Source organism: Girardinichthys multiradiatus, chromosome 23, assembly GCF_021462225.1.
Source record: "Girardinichthys multiradiatus isolate DD_20200921_A chromosome 23, DD_fGirMul_XY1, whole genome shotgun sequence".
Lineage (NCBI taxonomy): Eukaryota > Metazoa > Chordata > Actinopteri > Cyprinodontiformes > Goodeidae > Girardinichthys > Girardinichthys multiradiatus.
In genome coordinates, this window is record NC_061815.1 from 50394462 (window position 1) to 50409618 (window position 15157).

The window sequence follows — 15157 nt, forward strand, 5'->3', positions numbered from 1 at the left end:
TCTCTCCATGTTCAGATGATGGATTGAACAGAGCTTTGGGTGATATCCAAAGCTTGGGATGTTGTTGCAGAACCTAACCCTACTTTAAACTTCTCCACAATGTTCTCCCTGACCTGTCTGCTGTGCTCTTTGTCTTTATGATGCTGGTTGCTCTCTAATGTTCTCTGCTGAACCTCTCAGGCCAGAAACAGAACATCTGCAGTTATACTCAGCTCAGGTCACTGATTAGGTGACTTCTAAAGGCAGTGGATTTTTTTGGGGGGTATCACAGTGAAGCTAGGCTGAATGCATGTAAACACCAGGGTCACCCATGTGTCATTTTCCTTCGGTTATGCACTAATCTGTGTTGGTGTATCAGCTTCCTCTGGATTGGAATATAACCCAGTGAAAACAAGAGAGCTCCCTGAGCCTGACTGTGTGTGTGTGTGTGTGTGTGTGTGTGTGTGTGTGTGTGTGTGTGTGTGTGTGTGTGTGTGTGTGTGTGTGTGTGTGTGTGTGTGTGTGCCTCACTGTACCAGAGATGTGAACTACAACAACATGAGGATGAATTCTGACAATAGACAAGCGACTCGGAGCCGTCTGACTTCCTCACAGAAAGCCCCCTGTCTGCTCATATTCTCCTCCGAGTTTTAATCCTACTTGTCCATAATTAAGGCTAAGCGGGGGGTGGGTCAGAACGTGGCTATCTCCAGGTGGGGATTTGACTATAAACTGGATTTATAATAGGACAGAGGTATTAAATCCTGCTGCCCCTGCTGCTAGCATCAATGAGACCATCTCTGCTCCATAACAGGATTTGTCCTCTGCTTTATTACAAAGGGAGGCCTGTCTTCTGAAAGGCCTGATATCCCAGCTGGCACATAATACGCTGACAAGACATTCTGCTGTTCATCTACCCTCCTCCTCCTCGTCCCTCTGCAGCCTGTGGAGAGACTCAGCTCTTTGCAGCAACACCTGATGCTTTATGTGTTGAGAAGCACTTTTAATTGATGCAACATGTTACGTTCGAGGAGCTTGTTTAAGGGAAATGCCACTTGGTTTCAAATTTAAATCAGTTGCAGCTCTCAGCTGAGAGGTTCATCTTGATAACTTTAGGCCCATTCATGGCTGTCGCTGTACAGCATCTGAGTTTTATAGATTTCTTCATATTCCTCTACCTTTCCTTATAAAAATTAACCAAAGGAAACCAATCACAATAAGATTGTTGGCTCTGATTTATGAAAATCCTGTTTATGTTAAATTGCCACAGATTTATTATCTCCATCAGAATAAAGTGTGTAAATGGTGGGTGTTTGCTCACCTACCTCAGCTTAGTTGTAAATATAAACGGTTTTCAGAGTAAATCTTCAGATATTTTCCTGAACTTGAAGTCAGTTTTGTGTTTAAATCAAAGTACATTTGGACTGAGAGGCAAAGAAACAGGTTTTAGAATCATTAATGATTGTTTTCAACATGATGAAAAACTGTGTCCAAATAAAACTTGAGGAAAATGGAGATTCTCACACATAGCTTCTCTCCCCATCTTGTTTATACTTCAGTTGTCTTTCAGTTTATTCCCAGTTTTTATATTTTGCCAGATTCCCTGATTTCTATCAGTGTTAGAAGATTAGTCTGGACTTCAGGGCGCAGTATCATAACAGCTCTTCCTCCATCTCTTCTCAGGCGTCTGCACTCCAACAGCCTCCACTGTGACTGTCACTTGGCTTGGCTCTCTGATTGGCTCAGAGCCAGGCGGGGCTTGGCTCCCTTCACCCAGTGCATGTCCCCAGCCCACATGAGGGGCCTCAATGTCCCAGATGTGCAGAAGAAGGATTTTGTCTGTAATGGTGAGATGGCAGAAACATGTTATTTTTACTTTGACTTATTATTTTCATTGAAAATGGGCCGGTTTATATTTGTTATAATGTGTCTAAATGTACATTATCTTCACTGAGTAAATTGTCTTCCTGCTCAGTTAAATGAAGCAGTGTGCATGCATTTAGGGGAAATTCCAACCATATTTAGGAATATTAATGCAAATGAATAGCACAGTACATGGCTTTGCCTCCATAAAGACTAGAGCCTTTTGTGTTGTGCAGATTGTGCAACAAAAAATACCACCTGCCGAAAGCTAGTGTTAATTAGGTCCAGGAGGAGAAACTAGAATGTATCTCTCTTTGTGATTACATATTTGCAAAACATTTCCTGCAAATCATCTAAGCTGTGTTTAAATCATTTTTTTTTTACTTTTTTTCAAACAGAATCTCAACCTTATCAGAAGGAAAGATTCCAACAGATGCTTCACATGCAAACATTTAGAGGCAAATAAATAGAGAATCAATCCACACTTTCCTTATTTAGTTAGTTTTTATTATGAAATACAAGGTATCATATTTATATAGACTGTTGTTATTTATAATCTGACATGGTTTTAGCTTAAATTTGTGTTTTTTATGTCCAGATGAGTCAGTTAAAGGGATGCATCCATACAGTCTTTTATTGTCTACAGAATCAATTATTGGCTTTAAATCAATTGGTGATCTCCTTGTTAATTAAGACAATAACAAAAGGGTGCAAATTGTTGCATGTGCTGGATTTGGTGAGCAGGTTTACTCCCAGATGTATTTAGTGCAATCTGCTTTTTAAAGTTGAATTTAAATTTAGAGCAAATATAGCAGGGCCAAAACAGCTGCATGAAGTCTTCCCTTGGTTGCTATTGACCTGCTGGTAAGTCCCACCTGGAAAGAGACCAGATTACTGCTGAAACAGCCCCCTCGCCTTGCTTGTCCTTCCTGTGAAGGTTCATCTGATCACATGTTGAGATGCAGCAGCGACAGCAGCCTAATGCGGACTGAAAGGTGTGAACCTGCTGCAGGTAGAGAACCTGTTAGAGTGCAGCAACACTGATGCTGCAGAGCACAACAAAGAGCAGTTGGCAGTCAGAGTCTGCTGAGAGACATTGGGTTGGACCTCAGCAGTAACCTAACAGGAACTCAGAACCAAACAGGCCTGACTACATGTAGGGAAACCCAGATAGAACCTACTGGGTCCTCCATGTAAAGCTGAACCAAACTGACACCTTTAAAATGCAGGCTTCTGCTTTCAGAAGCTGAAATAGACATAAAATATTTACCCATGATTAGTTATTTTTAGCTGTTATCTCTCCTTCTAAAATTGCAACGACAATTATTTTCCTTTTAAAGGTTTGATGAGGGCCTAAAGATTTGATTCAATAATATGATTAATATAAAGCTTATATGCATCAAATAGTGTTTGCTTTAAAAAGAGTTTTATGATTTTTGCTCAGGTTATTTAAAATGTGGAGAGATTTTTAGTGACGTGGCTCCACGCTAGAAAACCCAAACTGGTTCTTTTACAGAACCACTAAGGATGTGGCTCAGGGAATCCCCTCACAGACATTCTACATGCAGATAATTTAATTAACCTTTTTCCTTTTTAGAGTAAAACTGTCTGTGTACAGTTAATGTTGTGAAGTAGAACAGGAAGGACCTCTGATTCGGACATTTGTACAAGTAGAACATCTGGTTGTTTTTCTGAGTCTTTTCTTCATGTTTCATGGAGGACTCTTCTCAGCACTGATCTTTGCTTTTCTTCTGTTTCTTCCTGCACCTACCTTCTCAACATCTCATCTTCTTTTTCTATCTCTGCTCCCTTCTTGCTCATATCTAGTCATATTTTATGTGCATATTTTGACTAAATAATAAGTAGCATTAAGATTCAGTTCCTTCCTTTTTCATATCAAAGTGATTGCATGTTTTCCCAAAAGGTTTATAATGCCTCAAAAACAACACAGCAACCATCACAAGAGATTAAAGTCCAGGGGGAGATGAACTGAGATGAAAATATCCTGAAATGTGAAGAATTTGGAAATAAAACTTCAGCTCCAGCAGAAAGTATAAATGCAACTCCAGGCCTTAAGAATCTCCACATTTTTGTTTCTGCCTTGAACACTGAATAAATTTCATACCTGCTGAAAATGTCATAAACAGAACCAGAAATCTTTCATGTTGTGTTGGTTGCTGATTGTAGGTCCTGCACAAACAGAGTCGAGGGCGTGCACTCCTCAGGTAGCCGTGTGTCCGCCCAGCTGCAGCTGCAACAACAACATTGTGGACTGTCGTCGTAAAGGCCTGACAGAGATCCCAGCCAACCTCCCAGAGGGCATCGTAGAGATGTAAGACAGCTTTGATTCGTTTCTGGAACAACAAATTTCATCTAAATGGGTCTAAAGGTGTCCCTGCAAAGCTTAATGTGTTTACATTCTGGTACATTTTCATGTTTCAAGAGAACATATTGTGCAAAATCCACACTTTTAGCCCTGAAATCAAATGAGAAAAAAACAACAGTAGAACTCCAGGCTGTTTAATAGTGAAAGTAAGAGCATTTCCACATGCACAATGCGAAGAGAACTCAAGGGATTTGGACAGAACAGCTGTGTAGCCTTAAGAAAACCACTAATCAGTGAAGCTAACTGGAATAAAAGGCTTCAGTTTGCTAAGGAGCATAAAGATTGGACTCTGGAGCAATGGAAGAAGGTCATATGGTCTGATGGGTCCAGATTTACCCTGTTCCAGAGTGATGGACGCATCAGGGTAAGAAGAGATGCAGGTGAAGTGATGCACCATCATGCCTAGTGCCTACAGTACCAGCCTGTGGGGACAGTGCTATGATCTGGAGTTGCTGCAGTTGGTCAGCAACAGTATGTGTTCAAAGAATGAGGTCAGCTGACTACCTGAATAAACTGAATGACCAGGTTATTTCATCAATGGATCTTTTCATCCCTGATGGCACGAGCATATTCCAAGATGACAATGCTAGGATTCATCGGGCTCCAATTGTGAAAGTGGTTCAGGGAGCATGAGACATTATTCTCACACATGGACTGGCCACCACAGAGTCCAGACCTTAACCCCACTGAGAATCTTTGGGATGTGCTGGAGAAGGTTTTGACTCTACCATCATCACTTGAAGATCCTGGTGAAAAATTAATGCATCACTGGGTGGAAATAAATCTTATGACATTGCGGTCCAACAAAATATTACAGTGTGAGATCTTTTTTTTGGCCAGGCAGGGTATTTCAATCAACAAACTCTTTACTTTGCTAAAACAATCCAACTAAACTACCAAGCAGAATGAAAGAATAATGAAGACTAATGGACTATATACAATATAAACAAGTTGATTAAAGATGATTGAACTTTACGACAAAGGCTCGTTCAGCTTCTTGAGTGCCAGCGATGCCGCGGGGTTGCTCTCGCTACCTGGAAGTACACGCAGGATGGCGTGCGATGCGGTCCTGGCCTTCTTTTCCAGGCCGTGGGGAAATCCGCTTCGATTAAGGCTGCTTCTGGAGGCCTCAGAAGAAAGGTCAAGTCACGCTTGTCTCATCACACCCTTTATATGAATGAATGCCAGATACTCGAACAGCAAATCATTACTTAACTACGTTGCAGATGATCGCGTGATCATATGACACTCTTGGATCCAGTTTGAAGAGTTATGTCTGCTTGCCAGCAAAGAGACATACTTCTTTGGTGCTTCTCCTGTCCGGTTCCCATCTGGAATCCGCATGGAAAGAGGTCTGTTTGTTGGAACGCTGGGTTTTTATTCAAACAGTGACGTCACGGGAAGTCCACTGTTACTCCCTTATTGTTCCTGTTCCTGGCTGAGCTGGAAGTAGGTTAATGCGATTTATTTTGAAAAGTCCAGAAAAGTTTCTATTGGCCTTTAATGTTGTAATCCATGGCTGGGTCCCAAGAAGTCCAAATGTTCGGTTGTTGGGAGTATTATCTCACACAATTCATGAAACCATCCCGCAGCATTGCAGTTCCACTTTATATAGACCACAACCAAATGATTTACATGTGAAAAGGAAGGAATTAAAAGCACCAGATATCCCCTTTAAATCATTATGATTCAATCCCAGGACCTTCTTACTGCAGGACAATAGTGCTACCCACTTCTCCACCGTGCAGCCAATCAATGAAATAGAGAGAATGAAATGAAAAATAGAAAGAGCTCAACAAGCAGATAAAACATAAAAGACCTGATGGGACTCCAACTGGACTCAACATTTTAAAAGAGGAAGTTAAGGGCTGTTTGGACTCTGCAGTACCAACATCAGGCTGGTGAACCGAAGCATTTCAGACTTTAAAGGTTAACAAAATAATTTAAAATCAATACAAAAGCAGACAGGCAGCAAGGGAAACTCAGCTGAAACTGGAGTGATATGATCATGGCTTCTGGTACCTGTTAGAATCTGGTACCTGCAGCATTTTGGACCGCTGTAGTCATTGAAGAGATGACTGTTGAATGCTGAATCTGAGAGGATGGCAGTGGTACACTCTAGAGGCATGAACACGTTTTTTTAACTCTTTTGGCTAAATGTTTTTCTTTATAGATTTGGTGTAACTGATAAAAAGAGGTTTTGACAACATGGATGTTGTATTACTGTTGACGTTTAGAGATGCATTCAGGCTGAAGAGATCATAAAGCAAAGAAACAGAGTCCTTTATTGTTTTAGAGAAATTCACAAGAAAACACCAAGTAAAGCTGAAACTTGTTTCTAACACGGCAAGCTTTGGATAGGACTTAAAGTTACAGGTCCTTCTCAAAATATTAGCATATTGTGATAAAGTTCATTATTTTCCATAATGTAATGATGAAAATTTAACATTCATATATTTTAGATTCATTGCACACTAACTGAAATATTTCAGGTCTTTTATTGTCTTAATACGGATGATTTTGGCATACAGCTCATGAAAACCCAAAATTCCTATCTCACAAAATTAGCATATCATTAAAAGGGTCTCTAAACGAGCTATGAACCTAATCATCTGAATCAACGAGTTAACTCTAAACACCTGCAAAAGATTCCTCAGGCCTTTAAAACTCCCAGCCTGGTTCATCACTCAAAACCCCAATCATGGGTAAGACTGCCGACCTGACTGCTGTCCAGAAGGCCACTATTGACACCCTCAAGCAAGAGGGTAAGACACAGAAAGAAATTTCTGAACGAATAGGCTGTTCCCAGAGTGCTGTATCAAGGCACCTCAGTGGGAAGTCTGTGGGAAGGAAAAAGTGTGGCAGAAAACGCTGCACAACGAGAAGAGGTGACCGGACCCTGAGGAAGATTGTGGAGAAGGGCCGATTCCAGACCTTGGGGGACCTGCGGAAGCAGTGGACTGAGTCTGGAGTAGAAACATCCAGAGCCACCGTGCACAGGCGTGTGCAGGAAATGGGCTACAGGTGCCGCATTCCCCAGGTCAAGCCACTTTTGGTCCAAAGTACTTTTTTCGGATGAAAGCAAATTCTGCATGTCATTCGGAAATCAAGGTGCCAGAGTCTGGAGGAAGACTGGGGAGAAGGAAATGCCAAAATGCCAGAAGTCCAGTGTCAAGTACCCACAGTCAGTGATGGTCTGGGGTGCCGTGTCAGCTGCTGGTGTTGGTCCACTGTGTTTTATCAAGGGCAGGGTCAATGCAGCTAGCTATCAGGAGATTTTGGAGCACTTCATGCTTCCATCTGCTGAAAAGCTTTATGGAGATGAAGATTTCATTTTTCAGCACGACCTGGCACCTGCTCACAGTGCCAAAACCACTGGTAAATGGTTTACTGACCATGGTATCACTGGGCTCAATTGGCCTGCCAACTCTCCTGACCTGAACCCCATAGAGAATCTGTGGGATATTGTGAAGAGAACGTTGAGAGACTCAAGACCCAACACTCTGGATGAGCTAAAGGCCGCTATCGAAGCATCCTGGGCCTCCATAAGACCTCAGCAGTGCCACAGGCTGATTGCCTCCATGCCACGCCGCATTGAAGCAGTCATTTCTGCCAAAGGATTCCCGACCAAGTATTGAGTGCATAACTGTACATGATTATTTGAAGGTTGACGTTTTTTGTATTAAAAACACTTTTCTTTTATTGGTTGGATGAAATATGCTAATTTTGTGAGATAGGAATGTTGGGTTTTCATGAGCTGTATGCCAAAATCATCCGTATTAAGGCAATAAAAGACCTGAAATATTTCAGTTAGTGTGCAATGAATCTAAAATATATGAATGTTAAATTTTCATCATTACATTATGGAAAATAATGAACTTTATCACAATATGCTAATATTTTGAGAAGGACCCGTAGAGACCCTCAAACCTTAAAAACTAATTCAGCTTTTTGTTCCTATTGGGTCATATTGTTTTTTTTACAAAGAAAGGTTCTGGACGTGTCCACATTGTGACCTTACTGCACCACATCTTCAGCAGTAAACAGTGTGTTCATCCTCTCTCAGTTCATGTGAAACCAAACCGAGCTCCTTCTCAGTGATCTGCTGATTCTTCCTCATCCTGCTACATCTCATTCAGATTTGATCCACCTCAGCCTGCCGTGGTTTTCTATTTTTCTTGATATATAAACTTTGGATACACATACATGTCCACTGAATGTCTGGACACTGCGAGCGTGTGAAGCTGAAGTCAAATTCCTTGTTTATTTTGTCCGTTAAAGCTTCTCACATTGGAGATGTCTTCAGGTTTAATGTTTGTTAATCGATTCAGAATCGTCCATATCTGTTGTCCTCCACCCCCTAACATACACCCCCTCTCATATCTGCTTTAATGTTCCTGAGGAAGTTGCATCCTCACCACACTTTCTTACCGCCATCAAAAAACCTAAATAAAGGCAAAAGTTCACGTTATTAACCCACCAGATTCTAATTGACTGTACTGGTTACTTGTTTATCAACTAGGAACCATGTAGACCCCTCTGCTCTTCAGAGACCTGCTTACTCAGAATTCCCAGAACCAGAACTCAAAGGTGTGGGCTGGAAAAAATTCACAACAGATTCATACTAGGGCACCAAATTCCTGTTGCAGGCATTTGCTGCACAATTGTCCCGCACTGTACGAATTATGGTTCAAATGCATCAATAAAAGCACCAGATTATTATGTTATTTATTCTGATTAGTTGTTCACCTCATTCAGTCACTTAGAGTTACCTGAATGAGACAAATCTGGCCATTAGAAACCTCATTGCTGTTTGTTATTGGGACCAAATTCCATACTTTTCCTCTTTGTGCTCTCTCTCTCTCTCTCTCTCTCTCTCACACACACACACACACACACACACACACACACACACACACACACACACACACACACACGTCCCACTAAGGGACATGTTTGATATCCGTATTGATCGCTCCCTGTTTGTGCAGAGGACAGCTGCTTGATTGCTCTGTGACTAAAGGAGCAGTTCTCCAGCACATTTCTACGCCGCCCTGCAGCATGTCCCCTGCATGAGCAAAACGCTGTAGGTCATCTTTTCACCACAAACACAAAATCGTTCACATGGAGGATGAAACAAGAGGCACGAGTAGCAGCAGTTTGCAGGGACACACCCTCAGAATTAAAGTTGGACCAGTTGTGATGAATGTTGCTGCTGCAGCCAGAAACAATAGAGTTTAATAGGATGATGTATTGTCAGTCCTTTAATGGAGACAAAGTCATCTTTCTGGATGTCAGAGGGAGGCATCACTGCCAAATGTGGATATGCATGTGTGCATGCTTATATGGGGGAGCACCTTTCCAGCACTGTGTTCGGTCTTCAGTAACTCTAATACATCTGCTGTCAAGGTTTCTTTTCATTAGTTTCTAGATTTGTCAAGGTGTGAACATCTCCTGGTAGCTGAGGGGGCTGCTACTGTGTGTCTGTGTGCAAAACACACTTCCTGCTTTCCCTGATCTTTTTATATCTTTTCTCTCACCTTTGAGATTTTTTAACATCTAACCTGTCAGACACACTCCTTTCATACTTCCTTAGGTATTGATCCTGGGAGAATCTTTGTTCTGACCTTGTTTAACTGGTCCTTGGTATAATTTCTAATGTGTTGTGAGTGCAGATTGTCTGACTGTCAGAACCAATGCATGCTTGGTTTACTTTGAGACTTTGGCTTAAATAAGGTTTTATTGGTTGCAGATGAATAAAGTGCAGAACCTCAGGGGCCGAACCAGAACACGGCACCTACAGTCCAAAAGGTTTTGTTCCCATCAAAATCATCAAAATGTTTTCATTTTTTATTTTAATTGAGTAAAAGTTGCAAATTGGTTTAATTGATTTAATACTGAAAGAAAGTGGTTAAAACCTGTCTTCTAAAAGGCAGATATGGATGGATGGGTAGATAATAGGTGAAAAGGAGGGAGGAGGGATTGAAGGAGGAGGTGAAGAGCCAGACATGGTGGAGGAAGAAGAGAAGGATGAGGAGAAGAAGAGGGCTGGATTAGTTTTCATTTATCATCCTGACAGCTGACCCTGTGGCTGGCCTTGGGACCTCACCACATCCTCCTCTTCGCTCCCCTGTTGTTCACACTTTTTCACTCCTCTAATTTCTCCTTTGTTGTCCTCTTTGCACAGACCCAGTTTACCATGCCATCCTCTCATTCTCCCCTCAGTACCTTCTTACCTTACAATGGTTCAGTACCTGCTCCTTTGCATTCCTTAAATCCATTTCCTACCAGTCTTCTTTTCTGCTGTTGGGGGAAAATGGAGACAAAGACTTTATGGATTCATGTTCTTCCCAGACTAGTGTCCTCTCATGGTTCTCCACTACGGCTACGGTGTGAGAGAAATGCAGTAAATTCCATTAATCGCTCAGGTTCATAATCACAGGAGGGAATCAGATGACTTTCAGGGATTTATTCAAATATCAATGTATATTTAAACTTATTACTGGAAGCTAATTTTTATTAATGCTCATTCTGTTTAACAAGTCATTAAACAGTCTGACCAATTTGAACTTTTATTGCTGATGTTGGTTCAGAAATATTTTTCGGCCTTGCGACAAAAGACTTGTAAAAAGCTTTAAAATAAATGTATTTTTTATTGCAGCAGCAGCATCTAAAACTGATAGAAGTAGAAAAAATAAACATTTAATTTGAGAACTTTCATACTGGTTGGGAAAATCCAACAATGAGAAATAACTGCAATTATTGCTGCCATTGCTGTTAATTTTTCCCAACAGAAGAGCTGTAAGATTTGACAAGCTTGGAGCAAACAGAGACATATCTTTAACCTCTGGACCATCAGGTGAGACAATCTCTCCTGATGGTCCAGACTCCTGGTTCCTCTCTGATGCTCCCTTTACTTCAAACCTCTTGGTGTTTCAAGGAGATCACGATGCGGTGCCCTTTAACAGGGTTCCCAATGCCTTTGAAGGGGAAACAGGCCCACAGCATCACAGGTCCTCCACCGTAACAAACAGTGGACATGAGGTGTTATTCCACATCTTCATCCTTTGTTTCACAGCAGACCCACTTGGAGTGTTTGTTGTTGAGAAGCTCAACCTGAGTGTGTGGTATGGTCCTTGACACATAGATCTAACATCTGGCGCTCTGTGGTGCAGCTCTCTAGGAAGGAGCTTTAAAGATGTTTTAATTCCTTCACCATCCTCCTCGCTGTGTGTAGTGGAAGATAAACTTGGGTTGATCAAACTTTTATGCCTGTGACTAAAAGAAATGGACCTCTGTGTCACAACATATTTCTACCCCTGGAAACCAAATACTTGTTAGACCCTTTGATGAACCTAAGAAAGTAAAAGATGTATTAAAAAGTGCTTCAGTTACATTTATTTTAAAGGGATTGTTAGGAGTGCCAATAATTGTGCCACACTTCTTTCAGTACCAATTATTTTTTATTATGGGATTCATTCTTCGCTTAATAAATGTTCTCAACTGAAAGGTTGGATTTTTCTATTTTTTCTCTGTGAGATTATGCTGCTGCATTTAAAGATGAAATTATTTTAAAACTTTTAACATATCTTTACCAGACTTCTTCTGCAGAAGGATTTTTATTTCACTACTGCATAAAAACGTCATGGGGGCTTGCTGCAGTTTTTAATATCTTGTCTACATGCATTTCTGGTTAATGCCTTATTAAATTCTACTATAATTGGGGCATTGCAGAGCTGGGGAAGTATTTCTATTTGACCACCCTGTAGATAAACGGTTTACATGTTGACTGGAGCGGTCAGGTTTGAACCATCTGTTCAGGTTTTAAATTGAAGATGTTTATTTGGAAAAGGAGAAACTTACTGTGGCTAGGACAAAGAGCTGGTTTCCCCCAAAAAATCTTATTTCATGTTTTGTTTTATGTTGTAATGTAAGTTCAACCATTTAAGGTGTGTCATGAATCGAATTCATTAACTTCTGTTGTCTTTCTTTCTCCAGTCGTTTGGAGCAGAACCTGGTCAAAAGCGTCCCACCAGGAGCCTTTTCAGCCTATAAGAAACTGAAGAGAATGTGAGTAACCCCAGAGGCAAAAACATGCATCTGAAAACACACAAATCCAAGCAGACACACACACACTGATGAGTTAAAGCTGCTGTTTCTTATATAAACATGTGTTGGCAGGTCTAGAACAATTTTTATGTGGGTCTGAACATGAAGAAATGAAGCAAGCTTGTCATCAAGTCCTGTCAGTAAAGTATGTGTGACGCTTTGCGGCATCCCTGTTTTGTTTAGAGCTTATAGGGATGAACATCTACAGATGCACCTTAAATGAGAAGAAGCACCCAATCATTTCCTGTGATATCTTGGTTTTTGTTTCTATACCTAATAATGATTTGATGAATATCTGGAGAGGAACGTTTAGGATACTAACAGACAGTGTATATAGTGGCCAAAAAAATGATCAAGCCTAATAATTCAGAAAGTAGGTTGAGCTGCTCCGCTATTGGAACCACTGACTGCATTTGACATGCGGAGGTGAGTGAACCTTCATCAGTGCAGACAGAGCATTTGCATAGTGTAGGGTGAGATTAGATCATGTTATTAACAGGTCAAGGCTGCAACATCTCAGCAGCACCTGCCCAGAATCTGTCCCAGTTTTACATATGTGTGGTATAAAGTTCCATCCACTTCCAAGTGCGTGTGTGGGCTCTCTCCAGCTACTCTACGTTCCTCCCACAGATGGTTAGTGTGGGAGGTCTCTCTAAATTGCCCTTAGCACTGCGTGTGCATGGTTGTCTGTCCTGTGATAACGTTACCATCCAATCACATATTAAATGATGAACAGGTAGGATGATGCTTGACTTTGTTCCTCTATGGATTTACCGAAAGAAGCTCATAAATGGAGTTTTAACCTCTCTTCACACCAGTAGAGCTTAATAATATGACATATAGTGCACTTAATATGCCACAGCTTGCCCTGTTTTTTCTGTCCTGTCACTTTAGATTTCTGGACTCTCTCCATCCATCTACCTCTTCCTCTATCTCATTTACTCTCACACTGTTTTTTACTCCAGACTTGTCCTCTTTCCCTGACCCCGGCTGATGTATTCTGACTTGATCGTTGGTCAGAGAGCTCGAGGACATTCACACAGAATGAACCCTGAGTATTACAGTAATCTCATTCTCTCCCCAGTGACTTGAGTAAGAACCAGATTTCTGACATTGCTGCAGATGCTTTCAGCGGACTTCGCTCGCTCACCTCGCTGTAAGTACGCCGCTCCACACACACACATCTGAACAAGCACACTCAGGCAGGAAAATTGTTTCAGACGTTAGCAAATAAAAACATTTTTACAGCTGATGTTGACCTGTGGACGAATGTGCAGCAGGTGGAGCGTTTGTGCTGAGTGTGTGTCTTTGAGCGAGTGAGCGTCTCTGAGCGCAATAAGAACATGACACGCAGCTTAATTTGAATCAGTGTGAAGCCTAGATGTGAGACAGACAGAAGTACAAGAAAAGCCAGACAAGGTGAACTCGGCTGAACACAAGCAGCGGTACACATCAAGCCAGCTGCTGCACGAGCGTCACTTAGAGGCAAAGCTTCTGCCTTATAGAACAATGATGAGCAAAGGTTTCTGTTCACAGCTGCATAAAAACATGCACCTCAGATGCACAGCTGAACCAGAGGTTTGCATCCACTGCATGACATTAATCAGACTGTTTCAGGTCAGTTAGGATTATTAAAATAATTTATATTTGAGTAAGAACCATTTGTAATGATGATCAAAATGACCTGGAAGTTTGATCAAAGAATGAAGCAGATTGGTGGAGGTCCATGATCTTCCTCTGAACATCTTTGTTGTTTCTTTGGGTTTTTCCATGATGTCATGCCAGGAGGCAAAGTGTTTGAGGTGCTGCGTTTAAATACATCCACAGGTGTTCCTCTATTTAACCGAAATGTTGGGATTATCCTATCAGAAGCTTACAAATCCATGACATCATGATCTGGGTTTTCACAAATTGTTACTAATCTTAGTGTATGTAAACTTCTGAGGTTGAAGAAAGTAATAAAATGAAATCTCTTATTATTCTGAAATTGAACAAATAAAAATAATTTTGTTAATCAGGAAAGTTTGATTAGATTTGATGTCAGAAGGAAAAGGTTGTGTATAAATATCTGGTTTTAACTGTGTAGGAATAGTGAATATTAAATTATCAATATATGTTGAATCTCAATGAAAACAGTTAAAAACTTTTAAAAATGTCTTTACTTTTACCAGCTGGATGATTTCATTCTTCTCCCTGCATCCAAGGCTTTCATCATTGGCTACATATTTCAGATTTATGGAGTGAAGTCATGAACGAGCTGAGAACACACATGTTGACCCGTCTGCTCCATGAACTGACCCAGGATGTTGTTTGTCCCTCACAGGGTGCTGTATGGCAATAAGATCGCTGAGTTGCCTAAAGGAGTATTTGATGGACTGTCTTCCCTGCAGCTGCTGTAAGTGTTCGTCCTCATTATGGAAGAATAACTTGAAGTTCACTCAGAAATCCTTTATTAATTCCAATGGGCAATTAAACATTGTTGTAATCATGGGTGGTTCTAGACAGGGACCAACAGGGGCCAGTGCCTCTGTAGAACTGGGCCTGGCCCTGTTATGGCTCCTGTACTGAAGATATAATACTAAATCAATTTCTTATGATGATATGTGCTGGGACAGAAGCCTTAACTTATTAGTCCCGTGGACCACCTTCATTTTGCCCCTTTCAGATGACCTTTAACAATGAATTATAAAATAAGGTGTTGCACCTTTAGCTTCTGCCCTATTGAGATAGAATCACAAGTATCATCTACTAGATCAAGGGTCTGCTACCTGCAGCTCCACAGCCACAAATGGCTCTGTGGCTCACTTAATACTGTATATT

The 15157-nt window shown here is 41.1% G+C and overlaps 1 protein-coding gene across 1 annotated transcript in view; it reads left to right on the forward strand.

Moving 5' to 3' along the window:
• slit3 (slit homolog 3 (Drosophila)) overlaps positions 1-15157 on the forward strand; it is a 304073-nt gene that overhangs the window by 220924 nt on the left and 67992 nt on the right. The window contains exons 8-12 of the mRNA XM_047353248.1: positions 1663-1826; positions 4030-4174; positions 12227-12298; positions 13422-13493; positions 14661-14732. Coding sequence (XP_047209204.1) covers positions 1663-1826; positions 4030-4174; positions 12227-12298; positions 13422-13493; positions 14661-14732 — 525 coding nt within the window. The remainder of the gene's footprint in view (positions 1-1662; positions 1827-4029; positions 4175-12226; positions 12299-13421; positions 13494-14660; positions 14733-15157) is intronic.